Below are 27,172 nucleotides of genomic sequence, written 5' to 3'. Positions count from 1 at the left end.
ACATTTCATTAGTATTCTGACAATATCCCAAATGAAACAAAAGTCCTAAATATCAATCATTTTATCATATATCTAAAAAACCGGTCAGTAAATCTCAATTCTCGTTTTACCATAGATATTGTTTTTCAAATAAAAATCGTTCGAATATTTAAAGATAATCTGAGGCAATAAAAGTAAATTTTAAGCATTTCACTAAATTCCATATATCTCAAATAAAACGTCGAAAATACTTTTACCATAACCATTCTGTACTGTGGATTCGACCAAAAACAAGGTTGTGCACTTATATGAACTCATTAATATGGAAATGAACTCAAAATAAAATGAGATTTACAGAAAAAATCCGACTCAGCTTAATGGAACAATAATAAATACTATCTCCGAAGAGAGATAAAATATATCAACGTGGTTTTTTAACTTTCGTTGTTGTGTATGAAATCAGCATGGCTAAACTTAACTAAATCGAAAATATTTGTAAAAAAGAAGAAAGTACCTTAGAAGCAGGAACTTTTCAGTGTCTCTCAGTTATTTGATATTGAAATTGACATATTTATCTAGAGTGTATGTGTATAATAATTTAGTATCCCTATAAATACAAAGAAAGAGAAACAATAAAAAAACACTAGATGGTAGGCATTAAATTAAGGGATAGTATAGTATTTGAGCCGAAAACTAAACACTCTGAACCAATGGGCACCTACATTACCATTCTTCAGGCGCTCAACGCTATCGAAAGAAGCGTAAAATTTATCTTAGATAAGGAACTATCGGAAACAGGAAACATCCATCTTATCTGATAGTCAAGCAGTACTAAAACGATCAATTCAAAAACCGTCAATTCGAGGTTGGTCAAAGAATCCCTAGAGAAGCTGAACAAGTTAGGCAAAGAAAATAAAGCCCTCCTACTCTGGGTGTAAAAATTTCAACGAAAATGCAAATGATCTAGCTAGAAAAGGAGCGAACACTCCACTAACTGGATCAGAAATTTCTCAGAACTTACGACAGAGAAAAATCAAAGATTTTCCTTGATTTAAGTAAGAACAATCTTCGGATTGTCACGTGGTTTTTAACAGGACACTGTCTCCCCAACGAACACCTCAGTAGATTGAAGCTGAGAAACAACGGCGAATGCAGATTCTGTGAAGAAAATGGATAAACACTAGAATCACTGAGTGCGCCGAGACGACCACCATTCGTGCCATAAAGTTTGGTGCGACTGATGTCGGAGATGGAGAGCTGATCTCTCTAAAGCCGTATCAGATACTGGCTTGAGACTGTATGATCAAGGGGGACACACAATAGATCTGTAAGGTCGCGGTGATTAACCCACCTCCCAAACACTCTACTTTCTACATGTCTTTGGATATAACTAATAAAAAAAACGTGACAGTAGGCACTGATAACTGTTTTTATATTATGGCTTATCGTAATATCGTAAGGAATATATCGTAAGGAATATATCCATGGATGGAATGAGACTTGTGATGATTTATACGCAGAATTTCTTGAAAGCGGAGATCGCGAAATAGCTGACGATCTATTACACAACATCAATATATATATATATATATATATATATATATATATATATATATATATATATATATATATATATATATATATATATATATATATATATATATATATATATATATATATATATATATATATATATATATATATATATATATATATATAGACGCCAAAAATGGACAGAAACTGTTGAAAATCTTGACTTCAAAAAATCAAGTCGACAGGCATGGTCTCTGCTGCGTAAGCTCGGAGGCGCCAAGCCTTTGAACGCGGAGATGATAGAGTATCACCTAACAGTGTTGCTGCTCGTATAGTCGTTACGTCCAGAGCCCCTCGAGATCGAACACATACAACTAAAGTTAAAAGAGACCTCAAGGCCCTGAGGGAAGCCTGCGCTGCAGACTCCGAGTATTCGAGAGATATTAAAATTGGCGAAATCACAACGGCTCTAAAAGAAATTAAATTGGGAAAAGCACCAGGATTTGATGGCATCCACCCAGAGTTCCTCAAACACTGTGGATCCTATACGAAGCAATGGCTGGCAAAATTTTTCACGAACATCTTTCGCACAGGACATATTCCTCACTCACTTAAGCGTACAAAAATCATTGCAATACTAAAACCAGGGAAAACAAATGATGGGCCAGAGAACTACCGTCCCATCGCCCTGCTAAGTATGGTTTATAAACTGCTCGAGAGAGTGCTACTCAACAGAATCAGTCAAAGAATTTTAGACAGCATTCCCATTGAACAAGCAGGCTTTCGCCTGCATCGTAGCTGCACAGATCAAATCTTATCACTGACAACATTTATAGAGGCCGGATTTCAAAAGAAACATTTAGTCGCTGCCGCATTTATAGACCTGACAGCAGCATATGACACCGTCTGGAGACAGGGCCTAATATATAAACTCACTCGCGTCATTCCTTGTGTAAGAATATCCAACCTCATTAACAATATGCTGTCAAATAGAACATTCCAGGTTATAATGGGGAATAACAGAAGCAAAACTATGAAACTGAATGACGGTCTTCCTCAGGGGTCGGTTCTTGCCCCCATACTTTTCAGTCTATACATCGCGGACATGCCTGCAACTGAATCACGAAAATTTGGTTATGCAGACGACTAGACATTGGCAACGGCGCACAAGAGGATGGAGGATGCTGAAGTTGTACTTACCAGAGACATAGCAACCATTAGCGAGTATTTTAAAACATGGAGACTCCAACCAAGTATCGTAAACACTGAAGTATCTGCCTTTCATCTTAATAATAAGATGGCAAAGAGAGAATTGCGAGTGTACATGGGCAACAAACTACTCACTCACAATAAACATCCAAAATATCTCGGACTTACTCTGGATAGGACGCTTACATTTAAAGAACACTTGACAAGAATGACGGCAAAGTTATTACACGTAACAACATACTTCAAAAATTATGTGGCACAACTTGGGGCTCATGAGCATCCACCCTGAGATCCTTGAGATTTTGGAGTATCCTCTAGCAGAATACTGTGCTCCAGTGTGGCTTAATAGCAAACACACCCGTATGGTTGATATTCAATTAAACCAAACTATGCGCACTATATCAGGGACAATTCGACCAACACCTACAATATGGCTGCCCACTCTTAGCAACATAGCTCCTCCCAATTTGCGCCGAGAACATGCCTTGGTCAGAGAGTTTACTAAAATAATGAATAACCCTCAGCTGCAGGTCCATGATGACGTACCACACATCCAGGGAAATCGACTACGATCAAGACACCCTCCATTGAAGACTGCACATGAGCTGCACCAAAATAATGTTGATATAAATGAGCAATGGAGAGAGAAATGGGAAAATGAGGCAGCTCCAATGTACCATGGTCTACCGTACGTTATTAATGAACCTGCAGGATTCGACCTTCCCCGTCGAACATGGACAACTCTTAACCGCATCAGAACTAACTGCGGAAGATGTGCCGACTCTCTAAATAGGTGGGGAAAAGTCCCTTCAGCCGCATGCGACTGTGGAGCTGACAGGCAGACTGTCAAACATATAGTGCAAGACTGCCCAATAAGAGCATATACGGGCAACTCAGAAGATTTACTTATGGCTACTCAGGAGGCAATTGATTATATACAAAGACTGGATATCTGTTTATGAGACGAATTAGCCTATTTTTTTGTTGTGTATGTTTTTTTTCTTTGTTTATGCAGTTTTTTTATCTACATATTTTTTTGTTGTTTATGCAGTTTCTTTATATACATTTTTTTTGTTGTTTATACCATTCTGTGTCCTATAACTTAAGATACTGTGATGTAAGAAATACGCTAAATAAATTAAAAAAAAAAAATTATGGCTTTTCTCTATCACGTTTTATAATAATCTACTGACAATAACCCCTGGAAGGAGTTGTTGTTGTATCATGGTTTCAGTTAATTGATTCGAAAACATTTGCAAAAAAAGTTGTGAAAGAAAGTAGCTTAGAAACATGAATTATTAATAGTCTAATTAAAAAGTTTTTTCCCCGACATCATCGCGTCTCGTTATAAATTTCCAGTTTTCAATAATTATCTTATAGGTGAGATAGATATTTTATTTATTTTGTAATAACATCGCGAACTTATCACTGCCCGTATTAATATATACTATTATAGTTAATTAAGAAACCTCAATAAACTTTCTTATTAATTGGTGTAATTACTGGTAATTCTCCCGGACAGAAATTTAACGATTCTACATTGTAAATTGTCTTCATTAGAATTGCCGCATTTTGTCATAGGATAGAAGGAGACGGAGCTAGCCGGTTGGCATGCCCATAACAGGAATCCAATGTCAACGCAGCCAGTTTTTTGATCGGATTCTCCATCGGTAATTGGCATCCTACGTGAACTGCTCAACTGCTAATTCTTCATAATTTCATAAAAATACGAACGTCCGATACATACCAATTGAGTTTTTTCGGCCGAATATCGGGCTGTCCTTTTTGGAGTTAGTTTGAAGCATAAAAGGAGCAGTTTTTGTCGGGAAAAATGAGTGGAAGGGTGTTGCCACCGACGGCAAAAACCTGCACGAGGTCAATTAAGACGGAATTCACGTTCTTTTTAATCACAATGCCTTTTTTAAAAGGCCAATTTTTGACTCTTAAAGGCTGGCTTATTTCATTAATGATATTCGATAATTATGATCCTTATATATCTCATTTTTTCCATATTTGACGGACGCACAACAATTCTACTCTGATCCTAATTAAACAACCTCCTATATAACAGATATTTTACTTTCAGAATTTCAAAAAAAATATATATTTGTCGCTTAAATTTTGAGAACCACTGGAAGTTTTCTTTCTTGTAAATTTCATCCACTACCTATGTTGCCATATTATGAAGATATTATATTTTTAACTATAAAAATTTAAAAAACTAATTCAAAAAATTCTAAATTTTCATTTTTTTTGCTCCAAAAATCTCATAGACGTTTCTGGGGACGAAATATACTACACCTAAAAATATTTGCACTTATTTAAGACTCACCCTGTACAGGGTGGTTCGAATTGTATTCAGGAAACTTCGGCAGCATATTCTGCAGATAAAAATAAGTATAAATGTTTGTCCTAAAATGATTAGTTTCGGAGATACAGGGTGTAGAAGTTTCATTTTTATTTCGGTTTTTGTTCAAATAATTTCTGAACTAACGTCGATATTTGGATGAAAATTGGTGTCTGGGAGTTTTTTGACATGACAATTTAATTTTGTTGTTAACATGACTCCTGTTAGAAAAATATACATATACGTTTAAACGTTTTTTTACGTAAAAAATGTCTCTTGGTAAAAATTACGACGAGTAATGTTTCTCGAGATTTGGAATCGAAATTATTAATATCTGTCATCACTAACAGAAATTAAGCATGTTGATTAAATAGTTATTAGAATGAAATAATAGATTTGAAAAGTGTTTGTGATAAAAGTTGAACAGAAACTGTTTTATCATCATTTTTATGATAACATTTATTTTTAATACAAAAAAATAAAAAGTTGGTTAGCTTATTTTTTTATCAATAATGATACGTATTGACTAATTCCGTTCTAAATATCTTGAGAACGGTTGCTCGTAGCGATTTTTTTAAAGTAAAAATGACGGAAACGTATATTTTCTCACTCAGTAGTTTTATACAGGTACGAACGAAAATTTATTAATCTTCAAAACATTTAAAACACACGTAGGTGGCGCCCCCTACAAGTAGGAGTCATATTGACATTGAAATAAAATTTCTTATGTCAAAAAACACCTAGCAACCACTTTTTATCGAAATATCGGCTCTCATTTCGAAATTATTTGGAAAAACCGAAATAAAAATGAATCTTCTACACCCTGTATCTACGAAAGAAGCATTTTAGGACATAAATTTATACAAACTTTTTTACTTATTTATCTGCAGAATATACTGCCAAAGTTTCCCGAATACAATTCGGACCACCCAGTATACACCCTTTAAGATTTACACTCCATTATAGTAATTTTTAATCATCAGTATTTTCTCAAAAAAGAATTTTGCAAATTTTGAAATTCATTTTTTTGTACAAATGCAACAGTTTGCATTAGACCCTTTAGTGTCACAATAAAAATAAATGTTTCACAATTAAGAAACTAACTAACCTAAAAATAATATGGGCATATTTCTAGTGATTCCATATTACCAAAATACGCATTTTATATTAGGGCTTTAACTTTAGAATTTTTAGAAAATTATATAAACGATCTTTATATCACTTTGACTATACAATAGAATTACTATTACTAGCAGATAATTAGAACTAACATTAAACAGCTTTGAATTAATAGTTGTGTCATAAAAAATAATAATATTAGTATTCCATTTTAAAAATTGGCTTCACTAGAAAAATAAGGGTTAAAAATATTATAAGAAAATTATTCTTATATATAGAAATTAAAAACTTATTTTGTTCATTAATAAATAGTGTTCTGTAATTGTTGATAGCAATTTTTTATTGCTATTAGCTTTGACAATTGACAGGCGTATAATTGTACATTAGTGCTGATCAATATCGATTACAAAACAATATAAATTATATATCTCCGCCTGAACTATAATACCGTACGTCCGATTTTAGTTTTATATTGATAGATTTACATAAACTGATAATTCCATAAAGTAAGGTTGCAATTAAACAACTATTTCCAAACGAGTTGCTAAACATAAAATTACATCTATAAATAAATATTATTACTCCATTTGTACTGTTTCAATATTCCACATGATTTATTTGGATCGATTCGTTAACGACTTCATTATAATTAGTTTTAAAAAGTAATAATAACGCCGGAGACATTTTTGCGTTTAAGTTTATTTATTCATTATTCATAATTGATCGGTTTTCCGTCCAAACAGATCAGTAAGTTTATTTAAATTTCAAGTCGTAGGATGGCTGAAACGTTATAGAAATTGTTAAAGCATTGAATTTAACCGGACCGTATGATATATCGATCATATATACTCATAAGTTACGTATATGGGTAAACCTATCTTTTAAATTTATATGCAAATTATTTTGCGAAACGTTTAAAAATAATTTAAAACTCAAAGATCGATAACATTTACAATGCGACAGTCTAAATATAAATCACTGATTTTTTTGAAAGCGACTATATAATGAATGACAGTCGTGAACGCGCGTATATAGGTTTCACAAAAAATAATAACTACAGAACTAATTTAAATATTTATGAATACACTTACTTTGACCGTTTGGGATTTTAACTGTTTATCTGGATCAGGTATGTACTCCAGGGTGATGCCATAAAATTGTCCTTTATTGATATACGTAATTCTGTCATCTTCTCTCCTTTGTGATGTTGAAATCGGCGATTCCAGGTGGTATTTAAAGCCATAAGGGGAAAATCTGGAAAAATAGAGAAAATCGAATTTTTTCGAGTGTATAAATCAGGCGAGTTTACGGAGGAATTTCGGACGGAAGTAGTTTCCACCATCGATCGCGTTTTTGCAATAAAACTGTCGTAAAACAATTTAATGGCTTGTAAGCGCGAAACAGGACTTGTTTTATATTTAAGGTAAAAGACACAAAGACAGGTGGTTGAGTCGAATGCAAGTGACCCGCTGACCCGAGCCGGACATTACCGAGAAGGTTATAATGGCACTTGACACTTGTAACGAATTTAAAAACGTGGAAACTTTTGTACGTGTACAGCACACGGTTTTGAATCATCCAAACTAGTTTGATAGTTGTTTCGGGCGCTGGAATAACCGCGTAACATAAGGTAGTTGATATCAAATGACACCGGTCAAATCAGGTTTGTTCACTTTATGTCGCGTACTATATCGCTCGTCTAACCGAGGTCACAAAACATTTTTGTCCGTTCGTTTTTAATGTTTTCCTTCTTCACGCATAGCTAGTTAATGGGATTTAGTTCACTTCCGAGAAATTTTCAAACGAGTTCTCACATTTTACAAAAGGGACTTGACATATGCTACTTCACCGCCGTATAATAGAACTTTCGGGTGTTTTATTTCTTTACACTTAAGAGGCCGTTAGATTTTGTTACTCACATTTTTGGAATTTGAATTTTGTCAGCGTCGTTCTGCCTTCCGAAATCGTGCCATGGCCTGCTCCGACTTGATGGTTGTGCTCCAGGTGACTGGGAACTGTTGCTTCTTTGTGAAAGGGAAAGAGGATCCAGAAGAGTCGAATTGGTCTGGCATAGTTCCGTATAATCAAAAGACTGAAAGAAGTTTATATTATTATTGAGAATTTTAGGGAATGTTGTGTCATGAGTGATATAGAGATAATGTTTGGAGTCTCACTCATGTACCAACACTCGTATATTTTCATTAGAGAGAATAAAAAAGGATGTGGGGAATGGAGTGGAAGTCTAGGGCTCACCTGTTGCAGCGTGTTCTGGTCGCGGGGTGTGATGGCGTCAGCACCAATGCCACTATCAGGGCTGGGAAGATCAACAGTGAGACCAGCTGCCGTGGCAGCAGCAATGACGCTTTTGCCATGGTACTGAGCCTGGCGAACATAGCGCTCCACGAAGCTGGCGCTAGCCCCGCCGTTGGCAGCTTCATCCCCGTAGGCCAGCTGCCCTTGGCGCAGCTGGCCAGAATACACGGGTTCGGGAGTACCGGCTCCCGAGGCTACCGTGGTGAAGTATTCGCGGTAATAAGGATCTGCCGACACCGAGAAAGCTCCAGAACTGCTCGGACGGCCCGAAGACGTGGAATAGACCGCGGAGTTTGATCCCACTGGTCCTCCACCCATAGAACTCTGGGTGTATTGCGAGACGTGATCTGCGTAGGGCGTAGGCGATGGGGTTCCGCTGCCGCTGTGGCCAGCATTGCTCATGGAGGCGAATATCTGTGTCGTGTACATAGCTGGTTTGAGTCCATCCGCGGAGATAAACTCGATAGGTCCCGTGGTGGACCCGTCTGCTAGTAGACTGCTGTGGGTGGATGTCGGTGTGCCGTTAATGGAACGGGAACCGTGCTGTGGCGAGTTGAGACCGCGATGACCCTCGTCCTTGATCGAGTTCACGTCCACCACCAGGTCCGCTGGCTGGCCGCCCCCTCCGGAGGACACCAGCACAACCTATAACCAGGGACGGTGATAATGTATTACTTCTTTCGTGCCTTTCAACAATTAATGGTTTTAAAATAATTTATGTTACCAAGCATCCGATGTTGAATCTTTCTTGTACTGCTACAGGCATGAAGGAAAGCATAAATAAACAAAAAGACTGCCACTGAAAATCATGCTGCTCTAGGTGGCCCTAGGACTAACCTACTACAAAGTCTACCAGCGCACATGCACTAACTACGCTAAAACTGAGTATATCTATTACAAACTAAGCGCCCTCTTCGATGTTAGAATGTCCAAGATTTTATGACATATCATTCTGCGAAAGAAGAGGCGTAATTTAAAAATCAAAACTAGTCGCTAGAGTCCATACACGCAAACGTACACACAAATTAGCCCCAACGTCACCAAGAACCACACAAGAATCACTAAGTTATCACAAAAGAATCAATCACCTTCGGTCGAGGCTTGGATATGATGATCGATCCGTCCAGGCTTCCGGAACTGGGCGAGCTGCAGTCCAGTTTCCGGTGGTGGCTCAGGTCTTCGGGCTCCCTTTTCACTATCTGCAAGTTTTGTCCGCCAGTGGCCGCGGGCTGTGCGTAGCCAACGTGTTGGTTAATAAATAAACCTTGCAACTCTTGGGAGCTCAATTGACCGCCACTGCTCAAAGGCGGAGTCGGCAATTCTAGCCCCGCCCCGCTCACTAATCCATTGGTCGCTTTCAGTTGCGACGTTAGGATGCCTCCGGCTTGAGAGCTTGGCCTGTAACAAATATATTACGTCATACGCTATTCGCGCTTCAACTGGAGGGGTCCCCTCGTTATTTTTCCTCATACATTTGCATACGATTTTATTGCGATTTGACATTTCAACTCGTTTACGCCTTTGCCTAATTTTATTGCCCACTTTATTAACTTTAAACATTCTTAAATTATGCACTTTTAACGTCTGCAAATACGCAAGTGAATCTTTTTAGTTTACATATTTAATCACACCCCTCATTGCACAAATTAGACGTTATACATATTTAACAAGAATTAAGTGCCGGATCTATTATAGATTATTCTTCCTGGGATATCGACACAAATAAAGAGAAATCAAAAATAACTCACCCCCAAGAATGTAGTATGCGGATTATACGACCGTACAAAAATTGTACCAAACATACCAGAAATATACATAATTTATAGAATTTTATAATTGCACCATCATTTAGGTTGTTGAAATTAAAAGAATCATTGTTTTTGAAAAAAATATAACAAAAAAATAATAAGTGAATAATAATTGGCAAATTAGCTGAGAATATATTTATTTTTTTTTCAAAATCGTGTTTCGTTAAAAAACTCAAAATTTGTTTTACCTATGGCGGAAATACCTCACGCCTAAAGAATAGACTACGAATTTTAGAGTGCATGTTAATTGGACTAGTTTTTTTTTGACAGTTATTTTTAAATATGTATATAGGATTCCATCAATTGCACCAAATTTTGCATGATCTACTATAAAGTGTGTTATTTTTAAAAGAATACAAAGTTTTGTTAAATAAGTTTGATATAACGAGGAATGATCTTCGAGGATCTCTGGGACGGAGTTGAAAAAATATATGAAAATCAGACCATTGTAATTTTTTAAACTTAATAGTGAGAATAACTCAAGCATTAGAATAATCCTGGAAGTTGTGAATTTCACCAAAGAAATAACAAAATTCAGAGGTGTAGATGAACTGCACCAATCTTTTCTCAGCATAATAAAAAGCGATAAAAAATCAGCTAGTTAAAGGAAGAAGCTATTAAAACAAAAGGAGGTTGTTACGGAATTCGATTTGTAGGAAGTTTTAGAGTTGTTCCTGTTAAATGACGTCGTGGTGAGCTAGTAGACGTCTGAGTCGTGCCGCATGGCGCGTGGATCTGACGGCATTGTGAAGGTGACCCGGTGTGTGCAGGTCGTAGCGATCACGATTAGCGCCCGATGTCGGTTGAACTGGTTCTATGTTAGATTCTAACGCAAGATTAAGTCTGCGGAGCAGCTTCCACCAGCATCGAGACAGATACATTTCTGTTATGAATGAAATTCTCTTATTTCGATTATTTTTACGCAACATTACTCCACTCGACGTGCTTGCAGTTTAAGTATAATATACCTCGACGCAAAATAACTACATTTTAGATGCGTATAGCGTTCAGGAAAACTACATTAATTAAGAAACAATTTAATAAAACGTAACTCCAATCTAATTAGGAAATTGACGTTTATATATTTAAATTATCTCTGCTGTATTTAGTACTTAGTAATGAACGACACTGGTCATGGTCTTGCTTTTTGTGCAGAACCAAGAACAAGACCGACCAATGCAAGACTCTTGCAGTCTTGTATTTTTCACACTCTTATATGGTATAAGAAATTACTTATTTGTTTAAAATTTTTTATATATCATAATGTTCAATTTATTATAAATAGTGTTTTCCGATTATTGTATAAAATTTAAAATTTTTAAATTAAATTTTATTTGTAAAAATTTTTGCTTGTTCTAAAATGGTTAATCCCATTTATACTTTTCCAAATTTCCATACCGTTTTAGAGAAAATAAAGGAAAACATGAAAATATGTTTGATTTTTTTCCCTAGAGTCCTCAAAATCAAAAGCGTTTCTATGGTAATATCAATTCGATTTCATTCTTTGATAGATGGTTATTATTAATTTTGATTAATGTCATATTATTTGCTGTTGTTAAAGTATATTTTCCGGTAACTATTATCACCCTTTCCATAGCATTAAACTAAATAAATTTTGTGCTTCTTTAACATTTTAAAACAAGAAACATTAAATTAATTAAAATTTTATGAATTACAATTTATCAAATAATGAAAACGAAGTTATATTACCATAGAAACGCGTTTTAATTTTTAGGACTTCAACCATAGTTTCATCTTTTTCTTAATTTTCTCTAAAACGGTATGGAGATTTGGAAAAGTATACCTAAACGGGATTAAAACATTTTAGAACAAGCAAATTGTTTTATGAAAAATGCATTTTTCTCAAAATGTCAATAATAAAAAAGTTTTTTCTCTTGTAAAGACAATCCGGGGACATACTGTATAGAAAAATAAATATTTAAATATTTATTAGTATTAATACTATTTATTTAAAATTTTCCTGTGTAGAAAATGCATATACTCGAAATCTATTAAAAAAATTAACAATCTTGCAGCAAGACCAAGATCAAGAGAGTATTGTTCTTTGTCTTGTATTTGCTGATCACTATATAGTAGTACTTACCAATAATTACATGCACTTTAATATACGTAAAACAACTACAATTTTCGAAGTCTTAATTTTTAACTTAACCACACTGAATCGCTAGAAAATACTAACTGTTTAAATCTTCAATAAATATTTTATTTACATACTTACATATAGATACGTATATTCTTTTTCGAATTGAGACAAAAAAAAAAACGTTTTTTTAAATTCTTTTAATAGTTATTTTATTTTTTGTTTGAACTATAGTTTAATCTATTTAAAAAATTTTTTTTGGTAGTGGACGTGATGAAATTTTCTTACGTTTTTCAATATTGGCTTATATAGTGCTATAACGCCGATGTGCTAAAATATTCGTATATAAATATTCGCGAATCTGCAGTACCTAGAACGCGTATTTCACACATTTATCACTCACCAAAGTGAATACATTATAAAATTTTAGGTGTCGTATTTACATTTTGCCCCTTTACGGTCAATAAATTTAATATATCTTCGTAACATATATAAGAATCCTCTTCTTTCAGATCTCGAATGAATATTTAAATTTTAAACTAACAGACGCGCACAGTAAGAGGGGTCTATATAATTTGTAAGGGTTTCACTTGATATTATCGGTATCAAGTTACTATGCAGATTCGAGATAAGTATTTCGATAAAAGGGATTAAAATTACATATGTAGGATATTGTACCAGCAAGCCAGAGACGAGCAGACTCCAACCCCCTATGGGAAGTAGGTAACTGGTAAATAACAGATTTAAATTTAACCATTGCGCTCTTTTGATTTATTTTGATTTATATGGATAAGAATTTTACCTTTGGTGGGATTATACAGGTCGACTGAAAAACAAGTTAAACTTTGTCAAGTTTTCTCACAGATTCTTTCAACAATATCAGTACATGTATATTATTTCGTATATTTTTCATTTTATTGATACTATGGAAAGCACTGTTCATTAAAATGTTGTACAATACAATTTCCTGTCTCCCAATGTACTGTTTGTGTCGGGGAAGGAATCATAGTTTCATAGTTGTCGATTTTCGAAAGAAATCGGTACATGTATATTATTTCGTATTTTTTTCATTTTATTGATTTTATGGAAAGCACTGTTCATTAAAATGTTGTATCCTATGTTATAGGGCTTGTTTCTCTCTACAATTTCCTGTCTCACAATGTACTGTTTGTGTCGGGGAAGGGATCATAGTTTCATAGTTGTCGATTTTCGAAAGAAATCGGTACATGTATATTATTTCGTATATTTTTCATTTTATTGATTTTATGGAAAGCACTGTTCATTAAAATGTTGTATCCTATGTTATAGGGCTTGTTTCTCTCTACAATTTCCTGTCTCCCAATGTACTGTTTGTGTCGGGGAAGGGATCATAGTTTCATAGTTGTCGATTTTCGAAAGAAATCGGTACATGTATATTATTTCGTATATTTTTCATTTTATTGATTTTATGGAAAGCACTGTTCATTAAAATGTTGTATCCTATGTTATAGGGCTTGTTTCTCTCTACAATTTCCTGTCTCACAATGTACTGTTTGTGTCGGGGAAGGGATCATAGTTTCATAGTTGTCGATTTTCGAAAGAAATCGGTACATGTATATTATTTCGTATTTTTTTCATTTTATTGATTTTATGGAAAGCACTGTTCATTAAAATGTTGGATCCTATGTTATAGGGCTTGTTTCTCTCTACAATTTCCTGTCTCACAATGTACTGTTTGTGTTGGGGAAGGGATCATAATTTCATAGTTGTCGATTTTCGAAAGAAATCAGTACATGTATATTATTTCGTATATTTTTCATTTTATTGATTTTACGGAAAGCACTATTCATTAAAATGTTGTATCCTATGTTATAGGGCTTGTTTCTCTCTACGATTTCCTGTCTCACAATGTACTGTTTGTGTCGGGGAAGGGATCATAGTTTCATAGTTGTCGATTTTCGAAAGAAATCAGTACGTGTATATTATTTCGTATTTTTTTCATTTTATTGATTTTAAGGAAATCACTGTTCATTAAAATGTTGTATCCGATGTTATAGGGCTTGTTTCTATCTACAATTTCCTGTCTCACAATGTACTGTTTGTGTCGGGGAAGGGATCATAGTTTCATAGTTGTCGATTTTCGAAAGAAATCAGTACATGTGTATTATTTCCGAATTTTAGTTCATTGTTTTTATGTATTTCATATAAAATGGGTCAGTTTTTTTTCTTTAGGGTACTATTTTTGTTATTAAATATTTGTGGTTTTGTTTGTTTTATTTATTTAATAAATGTTTTTATACGTTATTAGAATAGTTTTTTTTTACATTTCCAATTACATATTGCTCGTTAATGAATCAAGCAAAGAATGCTGGACGTAGGCGCCAGATACCCAAGGAACGGGCCTGGCTAAAATATACAGGGTATTTCATTACAGAATTGAAATTATAACTGCCATAAACTTTGGTACAACTGATATCAGAGATAGAGAACTAACCTCTGTAGATACCATCTCAGATACTGGCTTCTGTTAAAGTCCTGAGACTATATCATGAGTTATAACTCAAGAAGGAGGGGCACAATAGATCTGTAAGGTCGCAGTGATTAACGTTCCTTCTATACATTCTACTCATAACATAATTTTAATTAAAGTAAAACATAAGTTTTGTCATGTAAGAGGTTTAAATCTATCAATAAAAGGAAATATAGTAAAGAAAACCAAAATTTATTCCTCTCGCATATTTCTCTCTAATAAAAAAAATCAAATGATTTGAATTTGTAACTGTTCAACAAGATTCTACCAAAAAAGATAGCTATAATATGGAAATTTATGTAAAAATAAGGAGTTTCTTAAAGATGCCTTAAGTTGAAACTAATTTCTGGAGACGTATCAAAAAAATATAGTTGGCCCAAAACGGTTAGATCGCGCTAACCGTAAAATATATGCGAATCTTCTTGAAAATAAAAACGTCCATGCCGAGAATTTATAGTCATTGGGGCCGCATCACCGTACTATATTTTACCTCGCGCACAATAGGCTTTAGAGCAAAAAAAGAGAAGAGATCTTTTTGAATAGAGAGCCTGCTGAATCTTGGCGTTTGCATAATTTGTACGGATTTATTTTTCTTATTTTCAATTGTAGAGCCATAGACAGAGAGCTCGTGAATCTTTTACTATTTATACTGGCACGGTTTTAAGTTAAAACCTTCCTCCAGGCTATGGTGTATATCTGTACCATTATTACGGCGAGTTAAATATTCATATGCCGATACACAGATTTGCTTTTTTAGGTACAATTATTTTAATGCACGACGCGAACGTTGTAATTTTACATTTTTCTCTACTCGTCCGTGAATATATTATGAAAATAAAAATATAACCTACCTCCTCAATCTTAACATTATTTTGTCAACTTTATCGAGCAAAAACATCTTTCGTGTCTGAGCTTTACAAAAACACCTAGAAGGTTTCTTAAATAAGTATAGATAATTAAATACATATTATTTATTATTATTTTCTTATTTTTTTGATTTTTTTAGCAAACTGTATATAAATATATATACATATATCAACTTTAATTGGCAAACTCAGTTTTTTATTTTTCTTTAAAGCCAAAAATAAAAAAAAATAAAACACAAATTTGACTAAAAAAAATTCTGTGTGAGTGCTGTGTCCCATGAGTGCTAGCAAAATTTAAATTAAGTTCATGAATGAAATAGATCTATTTTAAGAAAAATCACAATAGAACTGAAGCAAAGAAAGATGTATTCTTGGATTATAATGATTAATTTCTCTGACTGTTCTCGGATTATTTTTTGTTGGTTATATTTTTTAGTAAGAAAGGGTTATTTATCATAAGCTGTTATTGTAGGGTATTGGCTACATTATTTATACGACAGATTCAATCTCGACATTCATAATTTGTCTATGTTCAAGTTCTACTTGAGTGTAATCTCTTTGGTTTTCTTTCTATTGAAATTTACATAATGCGAGATATACGCCTGTTTTGTTTCATCTAATACATCATTTGATATCGCTTGGCGATTAACTCACTGTAACTTAACACTTATTCATCATGATTGAAATGGCGTTATGAGAGGATGAAAAACCAAATCCAATTGATCGCTTGACAATCGTTCAACTGGAAACATATTGATAAATGACGTCGTTAGTATATCGAGAGATTAAATTATTGGTAACGTATTTTCAAATTTGATTTCTTTTATTTAAAATAAGAGTAGTTTTTCTTGTCATAAGGGTGTCTTTATCTTGCATTTGCTCATCACTAATAGATATCGGCCGGACAAAAATTGTTTTCGACTGCAATTTGAAAGGTTACTATGACGCCTTTTTTTTTGTTAGATGAAAGTTGATAATTTTATGAGGTATTTGCCACTGTCCCCTTGTATGGTCGGCGTAGCGGATAGATTTGTGGAATTTTTTGAGAAAACGTTTAACGTTACATGACATATTGTTAAAGATCTAAGCTTAACAGAGCATTGCGTGCCGTGGGTGCCCCTAGTTTTCATCTCGCGTGACACAACAATATTATTTTTGCCCGGTTGCAGTTTGTTCTCTCTCTGCATATGGCCGCAAGAGCTGAGAGTAATTTATCGACGATGCGAGGTCGCATGATCTTATTTCAGTCATTAACCCCAACGGCACAGACTCACTCACAATCCCGCCCTTAGTTTTCAACTCGCCCCATTTCACATGGGACGCTTCCACAGACACTCCCAGTATATAAATCTTCCTGCTCTAGTTTTTTTTCGACTTCATTTAGCTCATTCTAAATTCTCTAGCCAAACAAAGACAGACGTCTTACATAAATTCTTCCATTTTGATTTTTTTACTTCTACATAATTTTTTTATACAAGTTGTCCCAGGCTGAGCGTGCGTTAGAAGTTTCTAGAGAACTTAAACTTAAATTCTTTGTAAAATTTTACGAATTTCGAATTTAAATACATTATACCTAACATTAACAGTTTTGTAGAAAAAACAATCAATCCAAGTGTTTCAAAGGCAAATAAAATCAGGTATAGACGAGTACGAGTAATACACACACACCACACATACATTTACTGAATACTCACGGCCAAAGGTCAGCTAATTTATCCTTGGAATCTGCCGGCAGGGGTGGCAATTTGTAGTACTCGTATATCAACCCCATGGTGGCTGTTTGATCTTCCGCGCCTCCTCCTATGTTGAGCATGGCTGTCGTGGCTGCGGTCAAGGGGTGTTCGTAATAAGCTCTCCAAGTCTGCTGGTCTTCCGGAGGAGTGGCCCCCTCTGGCAATTCTGCCATGCCACGTGGGCCCACCACTGCTAGATCACCGTTGGTACCCTGGGAGGACGCCTCGCTATGCTCTTTCCGTTTCCTGCAAACCAAAAAACCACAAGGTTAGTATTAAATAGACTAAATTCAATGTAGCAGACTTAACAAGCAAACAACAAAAAGGGTTGTTAGTTGCACAAAAGTCTATAGGAAGTTGTTTTTTATATTTTGCATATAGGGGTAGAAAAAAACGATTTAGATCGGGACTGTATGGACGATGGTCCAACAATTCGATGTTTTCTTGCTTTGAAAACTCAATTGTTTTTCGAGCTGTGTGGGAACTTGCATTGTTTTGGTGAAGGATCATTCGTCGTTGAGGGTGAATTTTTCGAAACTCAGCAATTGCTGTTGACAAACAAATAGATATGTACCAATCAGCAGTAACAGTTCTTTAATTTTGCAGAGGAATTGTTGCTACCCGCCTTGCCTTTGAGACAAATGTCGCCACCATCTTTTTGGAAACATTTCAAAAACGGATAACTTTCGTCGGTTTTGGTTCATCTCGGAACTTTGACATTTCATATACGTTGGCAGGCGCCTACTATGTTTTTATATGCAAAATATAAAAGACAACTCTCTGCTAGATCTTAGTGTAAATTTATATATCTTTTAAAAATTTATGACATATTTTGTAGGGTTTTATGATCAGTATTTTATAATTTTATGGCAACTGGATGTTAATGGTTACTGACTCAGTTAAATGTAATTTTTATTATTAGTGAATGTTATTCAATAAAAAGTGACATCCGAATTAAAGACTATACTTTATAAGTTATTTAAATCGTTAAAAGGAGGTCGTTGGATATTGAAATGTCGTTTGTGAAATAATAATTTAATTGAAATTATTAGTAACTAATTTCGAAATTAGTTTAAACGCGTTTGTGCGCACTAATTTGTGACGTAAGCGAGAAGAAAATCGCTTTTTAATGTTCAGAAAGTCAGAAGCCTAATGAATACATTTTAAAGATCAATTTTCTACGCTGCCATATTGCATAAAATGATGATAAATCGCCTTATTTAGCATATTTGCATTTAAAATTCATTTCAATAATGGACGTATTATCTTAAGGGAGCGCAATCTGAAATTCTTCGGCCAAGGAACTTTATAACCACTTTGGTTTAATAAATAAATTGCATGCGGCATGTATTCTCTACCTTTTTTTATCTGTCTCCTTATCAGACACAAATCACATTCCACAGTATAGTAAGTTAATTCAAAACAAAACAAAAACCTTCCTAAGTTTTAAAGTTTCTTTTCATGTTTCTCTTAATGTTATGTGTCTCTCTCATCATTCTTCTTTAATACATGTAGAAATGAAAACAATATAGAAATTGATAACTCTAGATATAACATCTCTTTTTTATGCTATATTTTTGAATGCCACTAAATTTATACTTCAATAATTTATAATCATCAGTTCCATCTACAATAAGCTAAGTCAAATTATCATACTTTTTTACATGTTATTACATTTTTTAAACGAGTTTAGCTGCTAAGGTGAAAACTAATTTTTCAGAATAATAAAATCCGCAAAGCCGCGAATAAAAAGAGTAGAATTGTTCCATTTCGAATTGACTTTCAAGCAACGATAAAAAAATGTCTACAGGTTTTAATAAGGTTCAGCAAAAACCTGCTCCATTCATTATTGACGTAGTCAAACTTGTTTATGAAATTCATTCAAAAGTTCGGCTCGTAGTATAGTAGATACAGTGTTTACTTTGATGTAATAATTATATGGTAAACATATAAACGCTATTATTCTATTTGAGGGCATTTCTTTTTTCCAGTTAGGGGACAACCGGTATGATATATAAAAAATGCCTGGTCGTGTCTCGTAATGTAATTAGCTGGATTTTTATTGTTTTGCATTTTGTCCGTTTTGGTTTATTACTGTTACAGTTTTTAATTGTTTCATACTCGTTTGAAATTGCCTGTAAAGCAATTTGAAACAGTTTTATTTTATATATAAAAATTGTCACAGTTTGCAAGCTTTCAGTATGGAGATTCTTAACGGTTTAAATCTACTGAATTGTAATCACCAAGACATAATAAAAAACAAGGAAAAAGCATATAAAATGAACTCTCCGATATAATGTCGCCATATATTTTAACCTGGCAAAAAATCGAAATAAATCGTGTGTGATTTTTCAAGCCTGAATATGTATGTTTAAAAATTTTATGCCCCTGACTTTGATGGATTGGACGTAACGTCACTACTGCATCCCTTGAGAATTTTTACCCTTCAATTTTTTTACCGACGTGGTGATAAATTTAAGCGAAATTAAAAGAGTTCGCAATATAACGAAAGACTTTTAACTAATAGCAAGATAGAGAATATAACATTAACGATTAACGTCATATTATTCTATATGAAGTTATTTATTGCAATAACGCCCTAAATTTCCAATTATGCACGCCCCTGTGTACGCCAGTGGTAATTATTTGAGCCTCCAGACTCACATATTTCTCCTTAATAGTTAAGCAGAGAATTTCGATAGAAAACTATTGATATATTAGTATTATGTAAATTCGAACCATAAATCTAAGATATATATTTCGAACTTCTCGTTTCTAAGATCTTTAAATAAAACTCAAATTTATCATTGGTAATTAATTTTGTATACAGAAATATATGCGCCAGATATTTTATGGCTTTTTTCCAACTGTACTCTCTATCCCATAGAATAGAACAAGCTTGATTTGTTGGAATGCAAGCCCGCAACTATATACGTATATACGAGGTGTTCTAACATGTGTGGATCATACTTAAAAGTTACACTATGAGCGGAGTCATACGAGGGATGTCTTTTAAATTTTGCATATAGAGGTAGAAAAAAACAGTATAGATATCTTTTAAATACGAAGTTCCAACGTTCGTTGGAACCAATTCTGAAAGCAGTTATTCCACTCGCTTGTTGGTACCTTCAAAATTGCGTTTTTGAAGGTACCAGGCCACGCAGTTCATTCTTAATTTTTATGGTAAAGCAAAAAAGTCTTGAGGACTTATGTCGGGAATATATGGAGGATGGTCCAACAATCCGATGTTTTCGTGCTATAAAAACTCAATTATTTTTGAGCTGTGTGGGAACTTGTATTGTCTTGATAGAGGATCATTCGTCGTCGAGGGTTGGTTTTTCGAAACTCAGCAATTATTTCCGACAAACAAATAGATATGCACCTCTCAGCAGTTCTTGGATATTGCAGAGGAATTATTGATTCATAGCCCACTTTTGAAATAAATGTAGCCATCATCTTTTTGGAAAACTTCGAGAACGCATAACATTCAATGGTTTTGATTCATCTCGGAACATCCAAACAGCTGATTGACGTTTATTTTCGTATTCATAAGAGTAAATCCAGGATTCATCACCACTGATAATTCTGAATATATTTTTAGAGTTTCCGGTGTGCGTTAAACCGGTGTAGCGTTTTTTGTCACCAATTGACTCTAATTGCTTTCTGTTCTTCCGTCAACAGATGCGGTATCCAACGGGAAACCACTTTTTACAGATAATTCTTCATCTAAAATTTTTTGAATTAAAGTCATGAAATGCCTAATGATGCTTCAATTTCACGATATCTGACATGTTGATCTTCTTGGATCAGCTTACGTACATCATGGACGTTTTCCTGGGCGACTGACGTTATTGGTGGACCTGTTCTTGGATCGTCACTTAGACTAATCTGTCCACGTTTAAATTCTCCATACCAACGAGAAATTGTCGACTGACTGTTCTTCATTGACGCAAACAGAAACCAACTCTGCAAGGCATTCTTATTGAGACATCTGTCTTCGAAAAATGTAAAAAAATATTGCGCGAAAATTTCCTCGGCTAACCAACTCGTCAACTTCAAAAATTCAATTTAGGTACAGCTTTATACGAAGCGGTTTAAAATTTTAGCGTTAAGTTAACTAAAGATGACAATTAATTTTGACATTTGATATATGTTGACAGGCTTCTACTATGTTTATGTATGCAAAATTTAAAAGACAACCCTCGTACACATGTATAAAAGATGATAACTAACCAATCTAACAAAATGTAAATAACTAGCATTTCTCTGTTTACATCTGTTAGGTACCATCAAACTCCATTCTTTAAATCAAATGATTTGATTTTCAGTGTAAGTATTTTCTATGAATAATCAAGCTTTTTTACTGGAGAAAGCTAATATTATCAATTCCGTGGTATAGAAGGTGCACAATTATTTCTTTCTTGCCTTTTTCCTGTCGAGCCTGAGACTGATTTTTCAACAGCCTGTTTGTCTTTAGTGAAATTAATTAGATACAATTAGAGACTTTTCAAGGGGATTAAAATACCTCGAGAAATTGACTCTTTAATTGGAAATTATAAATAAAAAAGATAACTAACTGTTTTTCCATTAGCCGTCGTTAGCGACCTTTTATTCTTATTTTATTCTCTCCAGTTAAACATTATATAGTTAATCATCTAACATCTTATTAAAATTAAGTTTATAAGCTTTCTTAATTTTCTATCTTACGCAGTTTAATAATTATTATTGTTCTTTCTATAATTTTTCCAATATGAGAAGAAATATTATTCGATTTAAAAGACTATAAAACTAACGGTAGTAACTAACTGTCACAAACAAGTTCATTTAACGTCTGTACAAGATAATTTGCGGATATCGGAACATCCCTTGCGCGTACCTGCCTGTCATTAAGTCGTCAAAATTTCAAAAACTACAAAAGATGCAACTGATATGCGTACATAATATGATTGATATATTAGAGTGGCTCGGAGGGAGAGAGTTACATATTCCTTTTTACCTGCTGGATGCTGAACAAGCACAATAGATCTCGCTAACCCATGCGCAGCCATCTCTCTTAACCCTTTTGTGGAGGATCCGAAAAAAATTGTCTACACTTTATGCGTGCTCATTTCAGCTTGACGGGCCTGTTGCTTTTTAACACCAGCAGAGCTTCCCGTCGTTCGCATCAGTGCTTTAGATTGAAACTTATCTTAAACAAGTGTTTTTCTAATATAATAAGACAGATTTTTTGTTTTTTAATCATTACACAATTTTACTACATTCTAAATTATTTTTAGAAGTTTGAAAATGCACTATCTAAGAGCAAAGACCAAGACTTGCATTTTTTAATACATTTTTACTAGGTAGGTACTTTCTACATAAAAATTTAGGAAAAATGAGATGCAAAAAAATGACGCGACAAAATGCAAGCCGCAAGAGACTTGCAAGCTTGGTCTTTGTCTTGCGTTAATCTTGCACTGGTTGGTTTTAGTTTTAATAAGACCAGTCTGGCTCATCACTATTTTTTAAACATTTTTATCAAATTTATTAAAAACTATTAAAAATTGTTTAAATCAGAAAAAAATGGCTATACCCTATAATGTATTTTTAATAAATGTTCCATCTTCACTAATAAGCAAAATCTTGTATACAATATATTAGGAACTATCGAAAACCAGGCAGTACTAAACGCGATTAATTCAGTAACCGTCAATTCGAAGTTGGTCAAAGAATGCCAAGAGAAGCTGAACAAATTAGGCAAAGAAAATAAAGTCCTCCTACTCTGGGTGCCCGCTCACCAAGGGATAGAAGGCAATGAAAAAGCAAATGATCTAGTTAGAAAAGGAGCGAACACTCCACTAACTGGACCAGAACCGTTCTGTTTTCCAAGCGGAAACCAACTAAAGGCGGAACTGAGAAACCTGTAAGACTCTGGAAACCTGAAATGGGAGTCCTCCAACGGTCGACAAGACACTCGAAGGAATTTCCTTGATTTAAGTAAAAACAATCTTCGGATTGTCACGGGGTTTCTATCAGGACTCTGTCTCCTCAATGAACAGTTCAATAGGCTGAATCTGAGGAACAACGGCAAATGCAGATTCTGTGGGGAAAATGGGGAAGCACCAGAACACCTTATGTGGGCCGAGACGACGACCGTTCATGCTATGAACTTTGGTACGCCTGATGTCGAGGATGGAGAGCTAGCCCTGTGAAGCCGTCTCAGATACTGGCTTTTGTTAAAGCACTGAGACTGTATAATGAGTTATAAATCGTTATAACTCAAGAAAGAGGAAAACACCATAGATGGTCGCGGTGATTAACTCCCCTCTGAAACCATTCTACATTCTTCATACAATATATTCAAAACATTGAATGGAGAATTTTTCTAAAATATTAATTTTATCGTATATTTCTTCGATTTTATGTATGTGACAAAGAAATAAAACGCTGATATTAATTAATATTTCTGTTATTTCTGTATTACATCAGAACTTATTAATAACAAGGCCAATAAATAACATTTTTTCGAAAATCGCCGACAGAAGAAAACAATATCAATATTTCTATTATGGAATGTCTTCCGAGAAGGATATAACCAATAGAACTAGAACTTTTTTAATAGTTAAGGCGTGGTATGTTATAATTTTAAATGAAATTTATTTCGATAGTTTATGTGTGTGTGGCTATATCTCATACATTTACTAAGAGCTACTTTCGCTAATATATCTCAAAGACATTCGGCAGAATCTTATAATGGTTTAAATGTCAACCGATCTAATTTCAGTTAAACCGAAATTGATATATGTATTTCATTTTCGTATATTTATATGTTAATTTCTATATGGGTATTTTTTTAAGGTTGGTTCCTAAGCTATTACGTCTTAATAGATACTCGTTTAATGCTTAATTAATATAATAGGTTTTAGCTGTTTCATCCAAGCATTATATTGCGGTTTTTCCTTAAAATTTAATAGAATTTTAATGGTTTGCGTCTTTCAAATTCATTATAAAAATTTCTGTTTTATGAATAATAATTGGGTAATTAAGTGACTCGATTAAGCACAGGCTAGATTATCGTTAAAACATAATTTTTCGAAAAATGTACCCAAATAGAATAAATACTATGATTAACGCGATAGAGGCGCTGTATGTCTAGAACTTTTGAATAATTTTACCATTATTGATATATTCTATGACATAAAATTACGGGTGAGATGTATTATGTATGAATTTAATCAAAGCAAAATGCTGATAAAGTATTTAACATCAACAGGAAAATGCTTATTAAGATAAGAAAGATTTCTGATTATAATTAGACCAAGCAGACTTAGAAAACTTGAATCAAAACTCTTTCTTTTTCTTTTTACAACTTAACAAATCTTCTACGGATGTCATTAGAATAAGACATTCTTTTATTGAAAAAAGTTTAATTTTCTTTAACTAAAATATTAAATAATTAAACCATGTATTACTGATTACGTGTTAATGCCTGATACGATATTACCTTACAGCATTCTTTAAATCATCGTTATTAACACGGTATTTTCACTGGACATACAACTAAAAAAATAATGCTCTATGTATGTATCTTTAATTATTTCAAATTGGTTCTCTGATGAACATGGCCTAACTGTAGCATCTCTCAGTTCAATTAAAAAAAATATCAAGATTAATCTAAGCAAGTCAAAAAATCATAAATAATTATTTTGTCATGTGTAATCGAATATACTGTATCACGGAGGTGTATCTAGAGTTTCAAATTTCTTGGCTGTAGATTCGATAGAAAAAGAAACTTTAAATTTAAACAAAATACAGGGTTGTTCACCACATACGACACGGAGTATTGTAGCTAAACGATTAAATTTTTACAAATTGTAAGTTTTGGGTTCGTTGAAGGACTATTAGAGCTACAATTTAAAAATATTTTTACAAGATACAGAGTGTCCCAAATAAATAAAAAATATCAAAGTTGTATTTTTTTAAATGGAACACCCTGTATGTTATTACATTTTAGTTTCTACGATTAAAATAAAGCGTGTAAATTTGATAAAGTTTATTACACTTAACTCACCGTTTTTGAAATATTTTCAATTTTGTGATTTGCAGTCAATTTCTCATCTGGTATTAAAGTTTTTAATACTAATTATTTACTGAAGTTTATTTATTGATCAGTTATTGTGTTGCAATAATAAAAATTATACTACCATATACCGAGTGTCTAAAATTTTATTTTAAATAATTACTTAAACGGCAATAACTTGTTTAATTTAAATGGAACACCCTGTATATTTTATGAGAATCAGATGCACAATTTAATTGTCTATCAAATTGTATTATACCATTTTTTACCTATCGCTTCAAGTTTCCGTAGAAAATGCATTTTCTTGTAATTTTAAATTCATTCATCAATATACCAATGGAATACTGACATTTTAGATTATTTTTAAAGATGTACCAAATTTTTAAAGAGTACAGATACTAATATTGTCGATATAGTTTGTTTAATTCATTAAAAAATAAAAAAAAACTGTTTAAATATTTGTTAAAGAGGACCAGTTAATATCATTCCAGTATTCAAACTACATTAATTGACTGTTTGTGTTGATTAATAATAATTGCTCCAAATACTAAAAAACTGAATTTTTTATGTGTATTAGACAGTGTGGTAAAAAGTAACACCTCAAAAATGATATTTCATTTTTTGACAAATGCTTATTTATAACAACAGAGACATTCATTTTTATAACTTATTATTATATTCATTTCTGATTCAAATCCACATTTTTTATTTAGAATAATTTATTAACGAACATAATTAAGTATGTAATTAATTAGTTTTGGGCGGAAATAATGGTGGTAAATATACCATATTAATGGTATATTCTTTTATAAAGATTTAAATAGTTTTCTTTTTGCATACAAATGGGCTAGTAATATTATCATTTTGCTAAAAACGATAATATTACTAGCCTGTACATTTGTTGCTTTAAAAACAATCTAAAATGTCAATATTCCATGGGTATATTGATAAATGAGGTCTAAATTATAAGAAAATGCATTTTCTACGAAAACTTGAAGGGATAGGTAAAAAGTGGTATAATACAATTTGATAGACAATTAAATTATGCATCTGATTCTCCTAAAATATACAGGGCGTTCCATTTAAATTAAACAAGTAATTGCCGTTTAAAGCTAGTAATTATATAAAAAAAAATTAGACACTCTGTATAAGGTAGTATAATTTTTTATTATTGCATCACAATAACTGATCAATAAATAAACTTCAGTAAATATTTAGTATTAAAAACTTTGACACCCTTGGTGAAATGAAGCATTAAAATTTTTAGTGCAATTTCACAAAATTGAAAATATTTCAAAAACGGCAAGGTTTAAGTGTAATAAACCTTCATCAAATTTACCTTTATTTTAATCGTAGAAACTAAAAATTTAATAATATACAGGGTGTTCCATTTAAAAAAATACAACTTTGATATTTTTTATTTATTTGGGACACTCTGTATCTTGTAAAAATATTTTTAAATTGTAGCTCTAATAGTCCTTCAACGAACCCAAAACTTACAATTTGTAAAAATCTAATCGTTTAGCTACAATACTCCGTGTCGTATGTGGTGAACAACCCTGTATATTAAGTGTACATTTTTATAATTAAGTATCA

General features: G+C 33.3%; 1 protein-coding gene across 2 annotated transcripts in view; it reads right to left on the bottom strand.

The window, feature by feature from the left end:
• Positions 1–27,172, bottom strand: part of LOC115876705 (protein grainyhead-like) — a 98,036-nt gene that overhangs the window by 9,504 nt on the left and 61,360 nt on the right. For both annotated transcript variants that reach the window (XM_030892592.1, XM_030892593.1), the window contains exons 3-7: positions 17,479–17,763; positions 9,589–9,898; positions 8,441–9,145; positions 8,107–8,279; positions 7,279–7,441 (exon numbers count right to left, since the gene is read on the bottom strand). In XM_030892592.1, the coding sequence (XP_030748452.1) occupies positions 7,279–7,441; positions 8,107–8,279; positions 8,441–9,145; positions 9,589–9,898; positions 17,479–17,763 (1,636 nt within the window). The remainder of the gene's footprint in view (positions 1–7,278; positions 7,442–8,106; positions 8,280–8,440; positions 9,146–9,588; positions 9,899–17,478; positions 17,764–27,172) is intronic.

This window comes from Sitophilus oryzae, unplaced genomic scaffold (genome assembly GCF_002938485.1).
Source record: "Sitophilus oryzae breed Bouriz unplaced genomic scaffold, Soryzae_2.0 scaffold_1440_pilon_pilon, whole genome shotgun sequence".
Lineage (NCBI taxonomy): Eukaryota > Metazoa > Arthropoda > Insecta > Coleoptera > Curculionidae > Sitophilus > Sitophilus oryzae.
Note: the sequence above shows the minus strand (reverse complement) of the source record. Positions and strands in the feature narration are given on the sequence as shown.